Source organism: Nilaparvata lugens, chromosome 2, assembly GCF_014356525.2.
Source record: "Nilaparvata lugens isolate BPH chromosome 2, ASM1435652v1, whole genome shotgun sequence".
NCBI classification, from domain to species: domain Eukaryota; kingdom Metazoa; phylum Arthropoda; class Insecta; order Hemiptera; family Delphacidae; genus Nilaparvata; species Nilaparvata lugens.
The window spans coordinates 60760780-60783754 of NC_052505.1; the positions used below are offsets into that span (position 1 = coordinate 60760780).

At 35.4% G+C, this 22975-nt stretch overlaps 2 protein-coding genes across 2 annotated transcripts in view; one reads left to right on the top strand and one right to left on the bottom strand.

The window, feature by feature from the left end:
- Positions 1 to 319: 319 nt before the first annotated feature.
- Positions 320 to 2227, bottom strand: LOC120350093 (protein ALP1-like). The gene is made up of 2 exons (XM_039422336.1): positions 1894 to 2227; positions 320 to 980 (listed from the first exon to the last, which is right to left on the bottom strand). The coding sequence occupies exons 1-2, from the start codon at positions 2193 to 2195 to the stop codon at positions 335 to 337; spliced, it is 948 nt and encodes a 315-aa protein (XP_039278270.1). The 5' UTR covers positions 2196 to 2227; the 3' UTR covers positions 320 to 334.
- Positions 2228 to 17237: 15010 nt separating this feature from the next.
- The window catches only part of LOC111050865 (synaptic vesicle membrane protein VAT-1 homolog-like), a 60037-nt gene continuing 54299 nt past the window's right edge, over positions 17238 to 22975 (top strand). Inside the window, exon 1 of the mRNA XM_022337242.2 lies at positions 17238 to 17589. Coding sequence (XP_022192934.1) covers positions 17360 to 17589 — 230 coding nt within the window. The 5' untranslated portion in view covers positions 17238 to 17359. The remainder of the gene's footprint in view (positions 17590 to 22975) is intronic.

A 22975-nucleotide genomic window follows, 5' to 3' on the forward strand; every position in this document is an offset into this window, starting at 1 on the left:
TTATGTCAGTAGTTAATACACTTTTAACATTGATCGATTGAATGTGAACATGATTGATTGATTAAAGTTTTGCTAAAAAAGGCAGTTACATTGACACAAAACCTTACACTTTTAATTGTGTTTGTAGATAAGCGGATATTTTTCAATAATTTTGCAAACGTGTTTCTGATTTCCTTTGCGTTGTCCAATTGCCTGCCTTCCCTTTGACACACCATTGATTCCCCTAGGACCTCAACCTCTGTCATATGTCTTTGAAAGCCTTCTCGATCTATTATTGTGTTGTGAATAACGCATACACATTTAATCATCATTTCTGTCAACTCAACATCCGTATCTAGTACTTTTGAAAGTATTCTCCATTTTGCATACAGGATTCCGAATGCACACTCAACTGTTTTCTAGCTCTTGAATGTCTCTTATTGTAATTCCTTTTCGTGGGGTCCAAGTTCTTTCTCTTGTAAGGTGTCATTAAATGAGGCAGCAGCGGGTATGCTTCATCAGCCAACATCACAAAAGGAGCTTGGACATTTGTATTAGGCACCATTTTAGGTTCTGGAAATGTTATATCTTCAGATTCAATGAATTTGTGCAAGTGAGATGCAAGAAAAGTTCCACCATCACTTTGCTTTCCGTAACCTCCAACGTCAACAGTTATAAATTTGTAGGATGCATCCACTAAACCTTGCAGAACAATAGAAAAGAACTTTCTATAATTAAAGAACATTGCAGCTGAATTATCTGGACACTTTATTCTGATATGTTTGCCATCTAGACAACCAATCACGTGTGGGAAGTTCCATATTTCAGCAAAATCATTAGCTATTTTACTAAAATCTTCTTCTGATGGTGTAGGCATATAAAGTGGTTGCAATTCATCCCATATTGCCGTAACTGTCTCCTTAACAATATTAGCAACTGTAGATTTTCCCATTCTAAAAGAGAATGCCAATCCTCGAAATGACATACCCGTTGACAAAAACCTGAAACAAATTCCTTATATCAATATAACAAACTGTAATTGGTTTCAGAACCTGTGCTTCGGAAGAAGTGGAAGTACCTGCGGGATCAATTTAGCGTAGAGTGCAGCAAAATAAAGCTGGCAAGATCGGGGGACACAGCCGAAAATAAAAGTGAACCTAAATGGCCTTACTTCAAAGCTATGGTTTTTTTGAAAGATGTAGTTAGACCTAGAGCATCTTCAAGCAACTTAAAAAAGTACCTTCCGTCAACGAAGAAGAAAATTATCAACAAAATGAGGAAAACATCGTCCTTGATCATCAGGAAACTGAAGACACAGCCGGAACTGAAGTTCTCTAGCTGGGGAAGAACCGCTTACTGGTGACTTGGGGGACGTCCATTCTGCTGTTTCAAACGAGCCAAAGGAACTTTCAAGTCTGCCAAAAAAAAAGGAAGCGAGTGATGGGCAATTTACAGTACAACGAAAAGATATTGCAGCTGGAGCAACAGAAGATAGCTACAATACAAAATGCTCTTCAGAAGGAACCTGAAAATGATGATTTGATGTTTTTTAAAAGTCTGTTGCCGTTCATTTCAAAAATTGCCCCAGAAAAAAAGCTTAGATTTCGGAGCCGGATTCAGCAAATTGTAGATGAGTTTGCTTTTGGTGAACACTCACACCAATCTACCCCAGTCGCCCAGTATACAAGCAGCAGGCCATCTACAGCGAGCTCTTGTTATGACAGCAGGCCGCCATCTGTCAACAACAACTACCAACTATCAATGATGACATCCCCCCAAGGAACATTTCCGCAGAATCAAGGGGAGTTCTCAGGAGGCACGAATGTAATGTAATTAAAATAATGTTTTTTTTTCTAATTTCTTATTACAAAATAATAAATAATGTAACTGAGAAAAATTTGTTTCATTGCATACCTCAACGTGATATGCAGTCTCTCCTCTGGAAGAATAGGGGTTTTGTGGTAATTCGCCCAGTTTTTGGTAAGCTTGTGTTCGATTTTCGACAGAATAAAATAAAATGTGTTCGGGCTCATCCTGAAATATTCGAAAAATCTGTTCTCATCGGCCAGAAGCTGCGGAAAAAGATGTGAGTATTCCCCGTAAGTAGATCTTAACTTATTAATAGGATGCACTTCACTTCTCACAGGTCTTAACTTCGTCACCACATTGTCAGTAAGCAGCAGTAAAGCTGCTGTCTCTTCTCTTGTAAGATCCATGATACACTGATCACAAACGGGCAGGTGACGTTTCCAACCTGCCAACCTGCTTGCACTTTGGACACCTCCAAGTCAGATACACCAGAGTCAGATATTCGGCGCCGAAAATCTGAATCTGACTACCTGCTTAACCAGCGTGCATTGTGGACGTACCCTTTAAGGCTACTGTCATGAGAGCAGCATGTTGTCATGATCCAAGTATAGTATATAGAAGGTTGCCTTGATCAAATAAGATGCGTGGAGAACGCAGTCAGCTATGGTGTGACGTCATGCTCCGACCTTTCGGCCCAGCTTAACATGCATTCAAACGTAAAATTGCCCAACTTTGAGCCCCCATAGCAAATTAACCATTAACACTACATAGAAGTGAGTGACATCAGAATGTTCAGTAATTTATCCCCTTTGAAACAATATCAAAAACGATTTTCAATAAAAAACCTATAAATATTACTGGCAAGTCTAAAGCCGGGTTTAGACGCTCAAGCCATTTGTGCAAACTGGCTTGCGCAGTTGAATTTGTGCGTGTGAACGGTGGCTTGAGGCTTGCGCAAGCCAAAAAATCTGGCTTGAGCAAATTCTGTTCTGACAGAAAATCGGCTTGCGGTTGGAGTATTGGAATGAGCACTGAAACACTGCTCAAGCCATTTGCGCAAACTGGCAGGCCAAAAGTACGTTTTCGCGCATGCGCACACGAATCCTAACCTCTAGTTTCAGTTTGCCTGTCTCGTAATTTTTATTAATTATTACCTATTGCTAAATATATTAGTGTTTAGTTCTCAAGTGTTTCATAATTATTAATAGAGTCTATAATATTAGTATATCATAATGAATAAATATGGCAAATTAAAAAGATTTCCTGAGTGATTTAATAGAAGTATATAAATCTTTACCTTGTCTATGGCAAATTTAGTCCAAAGAATTCAGTGATCGCTATGCTAAATCTCATGCTTATGATGCCCTAATAGAAAAAATGCGATCAGTTGACCAAAAAGCTAAAACAGACAGTAGCTAAAGCTAGACAGGAAGACTGTGGAGTGATAACCAGGCAGTACTAGATAAATCTCTCGCCTCTTTAAACGACACAGCCGACATCGTATCTCTATTCACACTATTTTCTCAAGTAGTAGCCTACACCACATTCTTCCAAGTCTCCTTTGAATTCAGATTTTCAACAATCGAATGTACATTGCAACGAAACCATAGAATCACTTAAAATAGAAAATAATCAACTGGTTGAGAATATGGAAATACTTAAAAACAATGGAATGACGTAATTGATCACTCTATGGACATGGACAAGAGATTAATGGAAAGTGAAACAATAATTGAACAGATGAGAGTAAGTATTGAGGTGCTGGAAGCCGAAAATTCAGTACTGAGAGCTGAAAATAAAAATCTTGACATGGAATTGAGTGATCTTAGAAATTTTTATTCTCCAGGTGATACAGTTTTCAACCGTGTAACAACTCAAAACCCCGTTACTATGACAGATAACTATTTTAGCGTTTTAGATAACTGTGATGCAGCGCACAACGATGTAGATAATGATAAACAAGCTAGAAATGCAAAGAAACCTTCAAGTCAAGCTAGGGTAAAAAGGAGAAGGAGAGTATTGGTAGTAGCAGACAGCCTCGGAAAGGATTTGGGATGGGAATTGAATCGTATGGTTCACGACGATTGTTTTGAAGCTACGGTAATGGCAAAACCTGGAGGGGATTTCAGGGCAGTAACACATGACTTGGAAAAATTGACTTCCGATTTCGATTTTGACGATAGGGTAATTGTACTAGCCGGAACAAATGACATAGTTGACTCTACAACTCAGCCTACTGACGCTGACCTGGACCCGATCATAAAGACTGCTAGACGGACTAGGGTATCTGTCGCAACCGTACCTTATCGCTACGACCGACCACTCATCAACGTTAATGTTAGTAAGTTCAATGCATGGTTGACCGGACAGATCTCACAGCTTGATGGAATCGATCTCATGGATATGGGAAATTTTGAAATAGCTGACTATACGAGACATGGACTCCATCTGAATAAGATTAAAGGAAAACTTAAACTTAGGGTACTTTTGAAAGAACAACTTATGAATGAAAGTCGACTCAGTACACGAAGAGGAAATGCAGGTGAGTCTTGTGGTGGGGCGGTGCGCGTGTCAATGGATAATCAGGTGGGCTCAAATATCTCAGTTTTGTCCAATAGGTACTAATGATTCTTTATAGGATGTGAGGTTTTTCACGTTAACTGCCAGGGCTTGCTAAACTCTAAATTAGACATTGAAATCCTATTGTCACAAGAGGGAACTTCTTTCGATATTGTTTGTCTGACTTAGCATTGGTTGCGACAGAATGAATTAGAGGTTTTTGCTCTTCCTGATTTTAGTTTGAGATCACAGTTCATTGGACAACTAAAAAATAGAGGTGGGTCCTGTATATTCATTCGTGACAGATCTATCAACAATTGTAATATCAGAAATGACATAGTCTCATTAGCTATTGAAAGTGTATTTGAAGTATCCGCTATAGAATTGAGATTGAAAAAGATGCCACAGAAGTTAATAGTCTTATGTTTGTATAGAGCTCCCAATTCGGATTTCGAAATTTTATCGAATCACTTAGATCTGTTTTATCAAAAGTCACAAAAGAGAAAGGTAAAATAGTATGTTTATGCGGTGACTTGAATGTAGATTACAATAAGGATGATAGAAACAGCAGTTTGTTCAAAGATTTATTAACAAATTCAAATTATCTTTATTCACAAAAAAAGGTAATACAGCAGCAGAAACATTAGATAAATAGTGAATATTCCCCACAAAGACAACAAGTCTGGGTGTGGGGAATGAGCACCGTGAACTGCATTACAACAACCTGACAGTTAAAGATTTACAATAAAAAAAACAAAAACAATAGAATAAGTAAAGTAGAGTAAATAAAAAATAAAAAAGCATCTTTAGAGGATGTGGAGAGCAATCAATGTTGTTGAACCCAAATTTCTGTAGTTAAAAAATATATATATTTATATACATATATATGGTACTGAAAAAATAAAAAAAATGTAGTACGAACTGAATAATTTCAAGTGGCATACAGAGTCCTGCATATCCAGATGAACACTCACAACCAGGGGTGATGTTCAATGGATATAGGCGGATTGGATGAGCCGCGATGCGGCGTCCCTACCAATTTCAAACAGCCACCTTTTAAGGTAGCATTTAAAGGTGCTAATGCTGACAACATTTTCCATTTGCTTCAGATGGTTTGGGATATTCTTGTACAGAATGTGACATAGATAGTGGCTGTTAGTCCTGGTACAATTATTTAGCAGGCGTGGCTGCACAATGCCAATGTTATTTTGGTGTCTGGTATTGTAAATGTGGTTTGATAAAATGAAAATTGTATTTTTATTATGCCAGATGAAAATTACTAAAACTTTAATATAAATCTGTCTGATATCCATTACATGGAATTCCTGATAAACTAACTCCGTTGGGTAGCGACTATTCCTGTTCAGGCAGTTTTTAATAATTGCACGCTGTGCTACTGCCAGGGGCTCCAAGGTAGCCGATGAGGCCCCTCCCCAGGCCAGGATGCCATATGAAATTATTGATTGAATGTATGAGAAGTAAACTACTCTGAGTTGGGAAAGAGGAAGAACTTCTTTCAGGAGTCTGATTGCATATATCATTCTTCGAACCCGCTGCCTGCCTTAGGTATGCAACATGAGTAGCCCAACTCAGTCTGTGATCTATTATAACTCCAAGATACTTATATTGCTCCACACGTTGCAATACCCCACAGCCACAGGTGGCCGACTTATAATCATCGCATGAGTGAAGTTTGAGGACGAGGTCCTGCGATGGGGCACTATTGATTTTGGAGTATATGGGTAGTTACTTGGTCTTATCAACGTTGAGAGTGAGTTTATTCTGGTCAAGCCACTTCTTGACCTGTAAAAGGTCTTTAGCATTTCGAAGGCATCTTTCCATGTAGGCCCAAATGAAACAATTGCTGTGTCATCCACAAATAAAAATAACTTACTATTAAACTCAACTTTAGACAAGTTATTTAGACAACATAGACTACTAGAATTGAGGCATTCATTAAACAAAGCACTCTCATCATCATCCTCGTCAAAAACATTCATAGTGGCAAAAACCCAGAGCCACAGCTCTACAATCGGACCACAAGGTCTGAGTGATACCATTGTGATAATTTTAGTAGAATAACCTTTACAAAATATCAGAAAAATATAATCCCTATCTTAACAAACTAAAATCAGTAAATCTGTTGATTGAAAAGAAACAAATTAATGTAAGATAACGATTTTGATTTGCCATAGGCCATTTTAAAAGACAACAGATGCTTGAAGTACCTATGTAGTTTAATTATCGGATATTGAAGTCCTATATATAGGAGTAGTATCATTATGAATAGATATAGCGATCAATATATAGGTATCCAATTATAATTAATATCAAAATATTATAATTCTGATAATAAGACATTCAATTACAGTAGGCTAAACAAATAGGCTAATATACGGTACTTAGGTAAGCATTTATAATTATTTCCAAGATGATACTTTTAAATTTTAGGACAGGTATTCGATTGGAATGATAAGTGTAGTATGAAGAAGAAAATGAGACAAATTTGCATAAGGCATTTTCAATGAACATAAATCATACATAATTGGAAATAGGGATAGAAATGAAGTAGGCTTATTAACAATAATGGTAAAGTTTGAAAAGTTTGTAAAGTTAAATTTTCTTCAAGTGTCTGATTTAATTAATTGTATAAGGTAGGCCTTCTCTAGAAGCATTTATAAAGTACCATTCAATAAATTGAAATGGAATAAGCTGACGGTGTTCAGACAGTAGTCCAACAATTTAGGCACAGCCTCTACTCAAATTCTATCTAGCAAAGCGTTATTTGTTACGGTAATGATTGGAGATAAGTAGTATAGATAAACCGTAATCGATAGAGATAGTTTTGAAAGAGATGTGCTTTGAAGAATCACTGCACTTCAATTATTTCATTATTACTTTATTAGGCTATTTCATGGTAATGACCTACCTTGGCATTATAATATGCAGAATAGTCAAGTCATTCTAATGTACGGTACTCCATGATAAAATTTATTCTGACGTATTCTATTTACAGTATAACATATTTTATTTTGCCATACTTTTCCATAAACTCTGATTTCAAAATTAGAAATATACAACATGTTTATAAATATTAAATCATCAAGGGTTGTTTTAAATACATATATTGTTATACGGTGCAGAAAAAAGCAAAGCAAATTCAGCAAATAAATATTAATAAACTAACTCCATTATTCAATCAAGTACAGCCTATGAATAGATTAGTAAAACCAGTGAGGATAGAATGTAAAATTACATTCAATACTCGCTGAGTAGAACACGACTTAATTTCAAGATAAATAATATAGTTCGATTAGTCAACTTGATGGATTAAGAAGTGTACATTAATCATTCCGGTAAGTGTCGTAAGAAACGTAATATTAATCGAATTTATTATTAATTTCCCGTACCAGAGATGATATCTACACAAAAGATAAGTTATTTTCTACTTTGATAAACCGGTACTGAGACTTTTAACTGGAGAAAACATTTAACACTTACCGGTATTCCTTATTATTTATTTTAAACCCATTTCAATCACTATTTGTTGCAAATATAATGTAATGACAAGAGCATATAACACTATCCGATATTCCGGTACTGTGTTATTTTTAGTATACGGAACTTTAGGCACTAAATTTATTTTTGTTAGCTGTACCTAGTTATGCATAAATTATCCAAGTTAGGGAGAAATTGATTTTCTATTATTATTTTATATATTATGATATAATAGTTCTGTATTACTTGCATCTAGATTCACGTTACCCTGTGTTCTTGGCCATGATGCCTGATTTTAATATGTTGGACGGCCTATTGGTGGTAGTGTTGGGCGGCAGCGGTGTAGTTTTAAATGATCCGGAGGCGGCGGTGGCGAGTGGTCTGGGGGCGGCGGCGAGTGTTCCAGAGGCGGTGGCGGCGAGTGGTTCAGAGGCGGTGGCGGCGAGTGGTCTGGAGGCGGTAACGGCGTCGGTGGTGGCAGCAGTGGTAGCGGCGGAACCGTGAGTGGTCGCCGGTCCACACGTCACGCTCTCCAACTGCTCCAGGCCACGAATTCTGTATGTCCTTCCGGTCGCAGTCACCTTGATCAGCAGACGTCCATCCTTGATCCAAGCAAATGCAATATTCTTCTTAGATACCATTTCTCTTGCTTTTTTGTAAACCAGGCTCATTTGTTGCGTTAAATGTTCGTTGATGTAGACGGGCGTAGCAGGGAAACTTTGATGGAGATCTTTTGCTGTTATTCGCGTCTGCTTTTTTGCCGCCATCCAATCAGCTTTCAAATTTCTGGATACAAAATTCACTACAATGGAAGATGTATTGTCTTTTTTATTGATTGGGAGACGATGAGCAGCAGATATATCGTACCAGTCGAATTTCAGACCTAAGTAACATGCTAAACTGTCCAGCACCACACCAATATTCTCATTTTTTGTGTATGGCATTCCAGATATTATGTTATTTTTTCTCGACTGCTGCTGTAGATCAGCTACTTCAGTACGCAGTTAAGTAACAGCTTTATTGAGACGAACATTTTCATCTTTAATTTTTTCAACATCTTCTTTAACTTGAACAGTATCTGTTATCGTTTGTTCTATTTTTACTTTAAGCTCAGCAAAATCAGAAGTTACTGATCCTAGGTCTTGTTGAATTTTTTCTAATCTAGACCATCCTACCTTGGATTCATCGCGGAGTGCCGCTAGTTCTTTTTAGCACTTCCGATTGTTCATTAATAGTGACGGAATCTTCAATAGTTGGCGTAGAACACTGATCCGGATCACATTTATCACATTTCCAGTGTGATTTATTTCTGGTTCCTAGTTTTGAAGATGAGTCTGACAAACAAGACACGTGGAAGCATTTATTACACTCGTTGCATTTAAACCCCTATTTTGCCGAAATTGGACGCTCACACTTTGTACAGTCATCCGACATGATGCACTTATGTTTATTATTACCAACAAAATAGTTGACGCGCACGATAAAATAATAGATTAATTTATAAGTTGCCTTAGAGATAAACGAAATTTCAATTTGTTGGTTATTATTCACTGTAGTCCGATTGCAGAACTGTGCAGGTAATCTAATCTATCAGAGCTAATCTACAACCGTCCGTTCGCATCGGCAGCTAGCTCGGTACTGCATTGTTGAACAACATTCAATTTAAACAAAATAACTAAGGGCCCAACAAGAGTGACTAAAGATTCAGCCACAGAAATTGACTACCTACATTATTTCGAACTATCCATCAGCTCTCTCTACTGGCGGAACTATTCCCTGCTCTTTTTCTGATCACGATGGTGGTAGTGCTAGACTAAAATTACAGAAATTAAAATCCAATTCTAAGGAGAAAAAATTTTACCGTTCGGGGAAAGTAAAAAGTACAGAGTAATTAATCAAAAAAATGTAACAGCTTTAAAAAACGGGCTTTCAAATGAATGCTGGCGCTCTGTTTACAAATCTACAGATGTCGATACGATGTTCAATAGCTTCATGAACTCCTTCCTATATAGGTCACTGTAATCAATATGTTCCAGAAAGATCAGTGGGCAGGGGAAAAATAGATAAGCTATCGTGGATTACTCAAGGTATTAAGATATCTAGAGCCAGATTGAAGACACTGAGCTTGTTATTGAAAATGCCATCATCGGTAGGTACTATGATTCACTTAATTACATCGGCAGGTATAAAATACTTTAACTTAGAATCCTTTTTTAGAATTTATAAAAATACTTATAGAAAGGTCCTGAATGCCGCCAAAAAAAATTGCCGCTAGTACATTTATAAAAAAATCTTCAAACAAGAGCAATATGGAAACTAGTTAAGACTGAGACAGGAAAGAGTACCGCTCCAACATTAGAAACAAACATAGCCAATGAAACTGGAATTATAAAAGGAGGCAAAGAAGCTGCAGATTTACTAAATAATTATTTTATAAATACTCCTCTGAAAATACAACAATCTATCTGTAAATATACTGAAGTAGATGAATTTTTAAAGTTCTTTAGCAGTGTTCATCGACAGTCGCGCACTTTCCACTTGAAAGAATTTGATCCAATAAGTAGAGCAGAACTCAGAAATAGATAATTAAATCATTAAAAATTACAAAATCTTATGATCACTACAATATTTCAAACTATCTAGTAAAGCAAACAGCCGAACATATAATTGAACCTCTGACTTATATCTTCAATGAATCAATAAAAGCCGGTTGTGTACCGTTAAAGTTGAAATATTCTAAGGTAGTCCCCATTTATAAGAAAGGTAACCACAAGCTTCCTTAAAATCACAGACCGATTGCCAATCCACCTGTATTTTTAAAGATATTCGAATACGTAGTGATCCACAGATTAAGAAAGTACTTGAACAAGTTAAAACTGCTGACCCCTAAACAGTTTGGATTCAGGCCCGGCACTTCTACAGGTGATGCGCTTTTTCCTTTTATAAATGAAGTGCTGAATTCTGTGGATGGAGGATCCAGGGGATGTGGCCTGATTGCCGATCTTTCCAAAGCTTTCGATCTTGTAAACATTGAAATTTTATTGAAAAAGATGAAATTATATGGTTTTGAAGGCAAGGTTCTCAAGTGGTTCGTATCATACTTTGATGAGAGACATCAGCGGGTGGAAATACAGTCTCACTCTTTTGTGTATCAGTCGGAATGGTTACAGGCGAGGAGTGGGGTCCTCAGGGATCAGTCCTTGGTCCTTTGCTTTTCCTTCTATATATTAACGACTTGCCACCACACCTTGAGCCAGCACACTGTGTTTTATACGCTGATGATGTAAGTATTTTATTGAAAAGTAACAGTCAGCGTGATATGGAATCTGAAAGTAGAAGAGCTCTTCAGAAACTAGAAGAATGGCTGGCCTCAAATATGTTGGTACTAAATTACAATAAGACTATGCATATTCCATTCAGGACGGCTCGGGAAGCAGTATTGGATACGAGAGATGGAAACATAGGTTCAGCAAACGAGGCAAAGGTACTTGGAGTAGTGCTGGACTCTGAACTCTCCTGGCGACCTCATTTAGACCATAGTCCAGGCGCTGGCTTACATTGAGCATACATGAGAGAGGCAGAGAATTTGACTTCGGATTATTGTTAGGGGGTCTTTAGTGTATATGAAACTCGATGTCGTCACGTCCCAGGGTGGTCGACAGCTTGGGGGGGAGGGGGGTAAGTTGTAAAAAACGCGCGTTTATAAAATCGCCTGTCCTGCAGTTACTATTCATAGTACAGCTTTTAATTTTTCCTCAATATTATGTACACATAACTGGCTTTCAATGTGGTCCTATACATTTTTGCGATAAACCGCATTGTTTTTCCTTAAAAAAATAAAATATCTCGAAAAATGTATTTTTTTATTATGGAATTTCTGTTATTTCTCGAATATTCAAGTAATTAGCCGACTTAGAGGGAAAGGCTCTCAATAAACGTTGTAGGCCGTTTCTTGCTGAATCCAATGATATATATATAGTTTGGGGGTTACGATCATAGATGCGGTGGTGGGAGGGGGATAAGTAGCACTGTTACGCTGCGGCGCGGTCCTCCCCCATGATTAATGCGCGTAATGGCCTGTCTATCGCATCGCTCCTACTAGTCTATGCATTCAAATTATGCATTTCAGGAACGCTATCTTATGTATTTTCGGTCGCTGAACACGATTTTTCAACTCTCAAGCCTTAATAATTGATAATTCTCATCATAATATACTAATTATGGTCAAAATTACAAACTTCATCAATGAATCATAATTCTTAAGTTACAAGAATAAGAACAATTATTAATAATAAATAAATGAATAATTGAAGCATTTATTATTGAAATTTCATTATTAAAGAATTGAAAACCTGAATTCACATATTATCTGAACTAGAATATTGTTTTTAAAATGCATAATTTTGTTACGAGCAAATTGAATTGAATTGGATTTTCAAATGTACCACCATGAAGACCCCATAAAATGGTTGCTCCATAAGGAACACGAGTGTCATGTCCTGTATTTATAGACCTTGGCCTCACCAATTTGTGTTGGATGTATGTCACTCACTAATACTAAAGGTGTTCTCTTACTAAAGGTCTGCTGTTTAAAATTAGTTTAAAATTAATTACCGTATATGAAACACATTTTTGAATAAATTGATATGAATGTTTTATCACAGAAGAGAACATCAAATTAAAACAGTAACTAATATATGTCAGACAATAACTAATTAAACGGCTTGATGAACGGCTTGAGGTATAGGACCTTAATCAAGTGCCACCTTTGGTGGCTGACGCACTCCCATTTTTTGTGTTTAGCCGTTTACAATAGCATTCCGGGCGACGATACTATCAACTTTCACAAACTATTGTCGAATAAAAAACAATAATTTTTAAATACTATATATAATTGGACGACCAGCATAAAATTATATTTATTCTCTTCATTTTGTCGTATTGTTGTTCAATATAAGTCCAAAACGTATAAGTTACCAGCCTTTACACAAATGAATCGGTTTTACCGGTTCAATATAGTGATCGATTCAAGGACTTTCAATACTTTTCTGAATCAATTAATGTTTTCAAAATACATACTGATCTAAAGCTAGTTTATTACTTTCCTTGCCCTATTACCATAAGTAAGGAAAGTATTGCTTTCCGAACAAAAGGTATCCCAATTTCTTGTAATATAAGGATCCAACACGAACAATAATTTTGATCAAATGTAATTCAAGATGGCGGCTAAAATGGCGAAAATGTTGTCAAAAACAGAGTTTTTCGAGATTTTTTCTAAAACGGCTTCACTGATTTTGATCAAATTTATACCTAAAATAGTCATTGATAAGCTCTATCAACTGCCACAAGTCGCATATCTGTAAAAATTTCAGGAACTTCGCCCCATCTATGCAAAGTTTGATTTCAGATTCCCAATTATCAGGATCCAGATACAATAAATTTAAACAAAAAATTTCAAGTGGAAAAGATTGAGCATGAAAATCTCTACAATTAATGTCCAGTAACAGTTTCACTTAAAATTGAAAATAAGCTCGAAATTCGAGAAAAGGTGATTACTCAATTGCAAACTGTTGGCAACTGTTGATTCTATTAAATCATTCACTATAGTGAATTCACTAGACTAGCAGACCTCGTGTGTCTCCAGTGTTATTGCCCTGTTACCAGCTGGCTCAAATCTTTGAATACCTGTAACAACATAGTAGACTTGAGATGCGTGTGAACACTTAGCGTCAGGTGATCAATTTTCATAACGGCAAGGAAAGTTGTGTGAGTGCGCCACACCAGATTTTTTTTTGATTGAATCACATATTCATTTTATTTTTTATCAATACGGCGGTTTTCATGTGAGGAATTGATATTTGACGCGGTGTTTTGTACGCGGTGTTATGTAGGCTAATTCATATCAGAAGCCAGCATTTGCCGGCCGAGAGGTCGGAGTCTGACGTAGGCTCATGCCATCTTCATCCATCTTCATATAGACATAAAAACGGTCGTGTGCTTGCAATACATTATTGTAGTTCTGATTTTTTTATATAACATTTTTGGATACATGAGAGAAGTCCAGAACCAATTTCTTTATTCAAAATTTCCTTGCGCTAGATACCGCCGATACCGCCGATGCTGAATTGTTTGGGGACTAGCTTTTGAAAAACTTATGCTGGATTCATATGGAAAAATATCTGAAAAATTGAATAAAACTAGTGTGGAAGCTGTAGTGTGAGCAGTTTTTGAGAAAAAAGTTGAAATATGCAAAAAATTTAAGTAGAAAAACACAGACTTCTACGTTTGATGCCCAATAACTTTCTTTAATGACCAGTAAACAAATAATTTTTCGCAATAAAAATTGTAGAGAATTCAATTCTGAAAATAATTATGTATGCTGTGTAAACTAAATTCAAATAAAAGTTGAATAAAATGTATTCTTATGTAGTACATTAAACCATAAAAATTTGCTGTTTTATGAGGAGAGAGCTAATATCTCAGCATAGGTTGTAGCTGATTGCAAATAAAACATGGATTTTAATAACAGCTGTTCCAAAACAGCTGATTTATTATGTTTTGAATAAGAAAATATTCAAATGAAATTATCAGCTGAAAATTATTTTCAGAAATATTTTAGCTCACTGTTGAACAAAAAAAAACAAACTGTAAGTTAGGCCTACTGTAACCGCGCTGTGTTTTTTGTTTAATCTATTAACCAGTTATTTGTAACCATTCCACTTTGCTTTTGTGTTGAGTGTTAACTTTTTAAAAAATGGCAGGTAATCTTAGACATTATTCATACTCCGAATTAGCTGACATGCATTTAATGTATGGAGTGGGACACTACTGTAATAGTACTGAAGCAAGACGTCTGTATCAAGAGAACTCTCCTAACCGAATATGTCCAAGTTTTTTGCCACTATTCATCAACGTCTGTCTGAAACAGATTCTTTGATATCCAAAGAGCACATTTATGCAGGCAGACCCCGATGTACTATGACTGTTGAGTTAGAAGAACAAGTTCTTAATGAAATTTATGAACATCCAGAGAAGAGAGCAAGAGAATTGTCAGTGCAGTTTAATGTCAATCAATCTATTATTTGGAGGATACTAAAATAGCAAAAATTACATCCATACCACCTCCAGAAAGTTCATACTCTATTGCCACGAGACTGTATTCCCCGTGCTGGTATTTGCCGATGGTTTTTAGTAAAACTTGTTTACCCAAACTTTTTAACAACCGTTTTATTGACCGACGAGGCACACTTTACAAGAACAGCTATCGTTAACGTCCACAACCAATATATTTGGGCAGCTGAGAATCCTCATGCCATCAATCCTAATCTTCCACAACATCAGTTTTCAGTAAACATTTGGGCAGGAATCATAGGAGATCATCTACTTCTGTTTGAGCTTCCTCCCAGGCTTAATGGCATAATGTACTAGTCTTTTGGTATAAGTTTAATGTCATTTAGATATGCTAAAAAAGGGTACAATCTAGGTCTCTTTAGAATAGTTTTCTCTTTAGATTAGTTTTTGCGCCACGAATAATTCCCCCTCAATATGACAGTTGAAACATCCCCCCCCCAAACAGCTATGCCATACTGCAGAATTAATTCAACTAGACTAGAGCATGATTTTTCTAAATTTTTCTTATCTAGAATTTTATTTATTTGATAGATAAATACCTAATTCTTCTACAGACGGACTTAATATGTATACATCCCACTTTAGATGATCATCTATTACGGTATGATTCCCAAGTATTTAATATTATTGACTTTTTTATTGCGCGACAATCACAAATACCTAGGTTTGAAGTGCACCTTGAGTGGAGCTTTAATTCTTCATTATCAACAGGCTGCCCTATTTTACTAACTGAGAAGGTTATGTAGCTAGTTCTATCTATATTCAAACATAGGATATTTCATCTATCTTGCCAATTTTTAATTAATTAGTAATAAGTTTTGTTCAGCTATGGTGTGAACTTCATTCCAAGTTTTACCGTGGAAAATAGCTGCAGTATATCATCAGTTTGGAATTTCAAGTTCATTCGTTCCTGAAAACTCTTGGAGAACTCAAACACAAAAGAAATAGGCGTATTGGCAGTTCTCTTAACACAACATTGCATGACCCATGCCGATTTTGGACGGGTTTTTGGCGAAAATTTTAAGCTTTTGATTACGAAAATTCCTAGCTGAGTACAGTATGAGTATCAAATTTTAACTTTTTCTGTCAATTCGGTCTTGAAAAATCCGAGAAAATGCAGAAAACGCTGGAAAACCCCCGATTTTACAAATTTCGTCGACAAGACTCCTAAGCCCCCTTGACACAACATTTTGTAGGTACACCTTACATTAACCTTTGTACCAAACTTGAACGTTTTTTGTATATTACTTATTAAAAAATCTTAAACCATGCAAAAAACAAACACTGAATTCGAGCATATTTTTATCGGCGTAGTGACATAATATTTGAAGATGTGAACGTCTGAACCAAATTTGAATATTCTAGGCTCATATGTTCTTGAACAAGCTAAAAAACGCTGATTTTAGGCGTAACTAATCTTTGGAAATTTCCAAATCCATCCTCAGTGAGCCTATAGAGGAGAGCCAACCGAGCGTACCTGCAAAATTTGAATGTATTTGATCTGGAAGATTTCCAGTGCCCAACTTGATACGTGCCCTTGTGATCTGCAATACACTGTCAAGATTTACATAACTGATGCGCAAACATGCCATACTGACTTGTTCAAATACAGTAGCTTCCCTGTCAGTGCACTCAAGATTTACAAAAGGGTGCCAATGTATGAGTATATCCGAGAGCAGGATGAAAAAATTTTAGAGGGCGCTTCGCGAGTATGGCATGCTACTCCCTGGATGAAGAGGTATTCCCGTGTTTTCTGAGCTCTAATATGACGTACCTCCCATCTTGATCTTGTTTTTTTTTTGTAAATAAGTTTAATATTCTGACACAAGCTATCCAGCCAGTGCTGTTCATGACTCATGGAAGTACCAACGATCTATCACTGTGTAATGGGGTTGTTATCACCAAATAGCCCCTAAAAGGAACGATGAATATCGCTTAAAACTCGCTAATGAATGTTTTTATACGGTACTGAATAGCCATTTACTTGAAAATGTTATTCAATTACGTTTTCTAATAATGCATAATAGTTTGTTATACATTAGAATTTTATTACTATTTGGTATATATTATGTGCCTGTTGCACAAAAGCTGATTAAATTTTAATCTTGATTAATTCCACGAGAACCAATCAGAGAAGCCGTCTTATCAAAAAAGCTTTTTGGTCGGAGTGGCCAAGCGTAGCAGATAAACAGGAGGGAAAATTTTTGGGTGGCGAGGGAATTTTTGTTTGCAGGAGGGAAAAGTTCTGGTAGCCCTGGAGGGACGCTGTTTCGGTTCGGTTCGGCGTCAGTTGCCTGTTGTCTGGTTGCAGAGTGGTAGCCTACTTGTTGATCAGCGCATTCGTTCGGTACGCCAACTTTCAACAACTTCCACAAACTTCACCATGTCTGAGGAACCAGAAACCAAGTCTGCCGAAACTCCCAAGACCGAGCCGGAGCAAGATGCTGCCGCAAAAACTGAGGAAGCAGCCGACAAAACTCCAGAGGAGCCACCGAAAGAGATGCGAGCCGTGGTTTTGACCGGTTTCGGCGGCCTCAAAACTGTTAAGATTCAGAAAAAGCCAGAGCCGGCTACTCTTGCTGAAGGAGACGTGCTGATTCGCGTTAAATCATGGTAAGTCACCTACAATCCAACACTATTCGTTACTTTTTTGATAGTTTAAATCACAATCACACCCTTCCATATGGTAGGGTTTCGGGTAGTGAGCATATGCTTGCACAAGGCTCTTCTCGAAGCATCTGTAAAAATCGATAATTTTCAATGATGCAACTGGCTCACTTCATTAGTGGTGGAATAGCATTATTACACTTATCTTCAACGCTATCTTCAATCTGTTAGTTACTTGTACTCGAATTTTCTACTATCGGCTTTTACAGTAGCTTGTCAAATCTTGACATTTTCACTCTATTAGGGAAAATATCTCTTTGCTTTTATGTTTTATGTAGAATCGTGTCCATTTTTCATTCAACTCTATCAAGCTATTTTAGTTTTGAATATTAGTGTAATTTATTTTAGTTGAATATGCGTAGGTTATAAAAGTTTAAAGATAGCCTACAGTGAATTAATTTTTTTATTGATAAAATTAAAATTGAAATCTACTAACAATAGTATAATATCTTCCATCAAATACTTCAAATCGACATGCTAATTCCAGTGATGGATTTTTGACGAGTTCAAATTAATTAAATTGATATTATTTATTAAATTTTAATTGATTAAATTGAAATTAATTGATTGATAAGTTCAAATTAATTAATCGAATACCATGGTAAACTCAATACACTGTATTATCTCATTAATTTTTACACTGATTTTTATAATAGCCTAACTATCTCACACAAATTCTAATAATGACATTATAATAATCACTTTTTGCCATTTGCATTTCCAATGTTTTTTATTGAATCTGCTATTTTTGGTCTGAGGTTTTTGATTCGGTAACTAAGTAAGAGCGTGGCCCCCCAGTCGTCTATTCATGTCTATTCAACTTACATTACATTACTGGCCTATTCATTGTCCACAACACATCACCTAAAGAACATTTTCTTACAAGCAAGGGTGGTATAGCTGTGGGAAGGGCATTTATAGTGAGGTCCACGTTGTCATGGCAGTGGAAAAAGATAGGAGAACAGCGTTGCCGATTCTCCACCTTATCACTGCCTTCTTAAGAGGATAGCTGATGCCGGTATATCTGATGTAATAATTATTAATAGTTCATTCCTGTTTTAAAAGGACAAGTATATTCTATTCATCAAGAAAATATATTTATATTTAAAAATTATTAAATAATACATTTTCATATATTGAGATAAAATATTTCGTTTATTTATTATATATTTAAAATGTTTTAAAACGTTCTGGCACCATTGCGGAGCTAGAAAAGGATAGCGCTATCTGCTTTGTCGAATGATAGACAAGGATACCAACACCAATGTTGCTAAAATCAAATACTTATTTACAAATATTTATTACATTTTAGTCATTTTTTGTTTCTATTTTTTATTATTTATTTCATTTCACATCATGATTGGGAGGGTATCAACAGGATAAACCTCTGCATATTTTGTATTGTATTCTTGTATTTTCTGCTAACGACGTGGTTAAGTGGTAGAGTGGATATTACTGCCCAAACTTCGCCACGTCAACAAATAAAAAAGTAATTTTATTCTATATCGTGGACATCATTATATTGAGCTGACCCTTTCTGTTGAAAACCACGCACAATCTTTCGTTCGCTCAGGAAAACAATATTTTGTCCATCGATCTACGTACGAATGGATAAATTTCTTATGAACGTGAAATTTGTTTCGTATATCAAGCCTGATAAATTTATCCATTAATACGGTGAGGTCATTGATTTTTCTCTGTATCCTCCAATCTTTAGAGTTTAAAATGTCTGTACCATATGTTAGCTTTTTGTAGTCATACTTTCAAAATTTCTGTTATCAAATTAAAGCATTGCATACTAACAATATATATCTGTATTACAATAATGATGAAGATACTAATTTTATTAAATCAATTTGAATAGTAAATGTGATGTTTCATCGTGCGTTCTAAAAATGTGCAAATCCTAGTACAGTACAAAACATAAAAATGTTATGTGTTCAGTTCCAATTCACATCAAAGATAAGTTTATCAATGAAATTGGCCTATAAAAAGCTAAAAACGAGTAGTCAAAGTGATGATTCATTGTTGCGGAAGTGTTATGATGAAAAACGTGGAGTTATTCTTCATTGATAATTTATGTGATTGTTGAAAGGCATTGGCATTTGATGTGGAATGAGTCATTAGATTCAATGAATCATTCATTGAGATATTGTACATATAACGTCATTGACAACTTTTTTACGTACCTTATAGTAAGCTTATATTATCAGAAAATCCATATTGATCAAATTGGTCTTAATCCTAATCTTAACCGTTTCCATTCATTTATTTTACAGGAATGGAAATTAATTTGCAGTTATTAATAGAGCTATTCATTATCAGTAATTAAAAAGGAAATATCAGTAATGAAATTTTATTAAAACTCACTAATCTAATCATCGATTAATTAAGTTTCTTTAATTTAATTTTCTACATTAATCTAATTTCGTTTCAATGATGTTGAAGAAAGTTTTTATTAGTTGACGATGGAAAATTAGAAACAAGTATTTTCTCAATTACACTTCCAAAGTTGAACTAGAATTTTAAATATATCAACATTTTCAACAATATCAATTTATCTTCACTTAATAAAGGAGAACAATAGATGATGGGCTCGAATTATTATGTCATTTGTCTTAATAATTTATTTAACAGTAGTAAACTTCTACTAGTCTACCGACATGAATTGGTTCTGCAAATATTATTTCCCTGCACCTCATGAGAGGTAATTCATTCAGTTTCCTTCTTGTGGTTGCCAAAATTTTTAAAATATTACAATTTAAAATACTGAATTTTATGTAATTTAAATAAATACTTCTTATATAGCACTATCATATCAATGTAACCTGATTGAGAGTTAGGTTCTTGCTTTACCTAAAAAACCGACACCAGTAGCCTACTCTCGAAATATTTTTCAGAAAAATAGTTGATACTCTAAATTAATAAAATATTTCAACTCTCAATAAACAAGATACAATAAAAGAAAACAATAGGAGAGTTTTTTCACAAATAAATTGTACAACATGACTTCTATAATGCATGTACAAATAAAATCAACTTGAAAAAAGTTAACATTAAGTTACATTCCAATTATTATTAATCTAAAATCATAATTAAATGCTGTAAATATTAGGGTGACTTACATCATTCCATTAGGATTTTCGTTTAATTATAATAATGTATTGATTAACATTTGAATAAATGCAATTTCTCATTTATTTCCATCTCAACATTACATTTTATTTAACAGGTAATTTTATTTTTTTATTTATTCATGGAGACAACAGGTCAAAACCCCATTTTGCCTCCATCACACTATACAATAATTTCACACTTTTGCTGACTAATTAATCTTTAAACTGCATTTAAACCAAGAGGGTCTGATTTCCAGCATTATATTATCGATATGATCATCAGATAATGAGTCATATTATAGTCATTATCTTGTTTAAGAACAATCTGTTTTCATTTAATCTGTATTCTTTCATATAATATATTGTGAATAGTAGTTTTGTCTTACTGGAGCTTTTAAACCTCTGACCAATCACTTGAGCTTGAGGGCTTATTCTCAACATTTTAGCAGTAAAAAATATACTGTCATTTTTTTCTAAATTTCTGGTGCCCGCTTAGGAGAAAACGAATACGGTGACATTCGTTCTTGAGAGTAGTATTTACGGAAAGTAGGATTTGCAATGATCAGTGATGAGTTGGGGGAAATTTGGAGCTACTTGTTGCGAGAGGCAACCTTGTGTCTGGCTGGCATCCATTTGCTTTCATCAACAGGTGCGTTCTGCGCTGCGTTGTGGCTCCCTCAAACAGCAACAGCTGCGCCCCTTCTCACTACACCCTACACCCTACTCCCAACTCCCATATTCCATTGTATTCCTGGTCGAAACCTTTTTGTTACTGCTCCTTGCCAAAATAGAGTTATAATTTTCGAATGCATTGATTATTCGAAATAACTTTATATTCGCATGCTGAAGGACTTGTAAGTTTCTCTTGGAACTCTGAAGATGTCTGTTTTTTTGAAAGGGTGTGGCGGGCCTACCCTCCGATCAATATGGCTGCGGGGGATGGTGCTGTCGGTTTGTGACCAATTCCTTTCTCTCTCACTCTTTAACACTCCTCACAAACACACCCAAACTCTCGCTTTTCCCTCTTCATTCTCTTGTGCTCTTTTGGAATATTATTCAATTGCAATATATTTCAAAGTGAATACATCTTATCTCAAAGTAATTATTTATCGAAATTAGCGAGAAAAACAGTTTTAATGTTTCTTTTTTTAAATTTTTTATTTACCATACAAATGATACTGATAACATTTGGTAGATAAAATAATACGGTATTCAGTACTTGTTGGAACTGGTCAGTACTCGAAGTAATGTTGGAACTGGATTTGTAATAATAATTTATTAACCTACTAGCTTACCCGGCGAACTTCGTACCGCCAAAAAGTCAATGAATCTCATGTCACACTTGACTTTATTTGGTGAATCATGAAATTTACCTGACAATCAATATTTCCATTTACATCTCAATACGGACTTCCTATGTGCTGTCATGCAGCATTTAGGCTATTATTCCGAAAACATATTCGAATTGAATTGATGTGTTGAATTAAAAAAAAAAAAAATAGATAAGTTAAATCAGTGTTTCAAAGATGAATTTAATGTTTTCATAGTTGTTGATTGTCAATAGATGGTCCAGGAAATATGCGATGTACAATGAATTACACAGAACTCCATCTTCCATTTTAGGAAGAATATAAGCTAAGCTAAATTATTCTGTCATTCTTCAGTAATTGATGAATGCAGTATGAACAACTTTCTTTCATGAGGTGAATAATTTTTTCCAACATTTTACAGTTTCTCAATTATAAAGGAGTGATAATTATTATTTGTATAGGTCTTCTAAGGAACGATTATCTACAGCTGGTACCAATCAACTACACTAACTTCAACTCCAAACTACCGTTTTAATACCAATAATTATTAAATTGTGTCACAATTCATCACAGGGTGACGTGTTTATTAGACAGCTGGTAACTTTAGATGCTGAATCATATTATCACAATATGATCTTGAATAATGATCATCTTTCCGTTCTTCGGTAGCCGCTCGGCCGAAAATTTTGAAAACATAGGTCTGTAAAATGGATTAATAAATAATTAATTATAGTCCCCCTATTCAAATTTCTGGTCAGAAACAATCCCCAATATTCACACAACACATCCCCAAAGTTTCATGCCGTTCTGACAAGTAGTTTTCGAGACTATAGGGAACAAACAAACATACACAAAAACAGACATTCATTTTTATATATAGATTTAGTTCGACTCATCAAATTGATG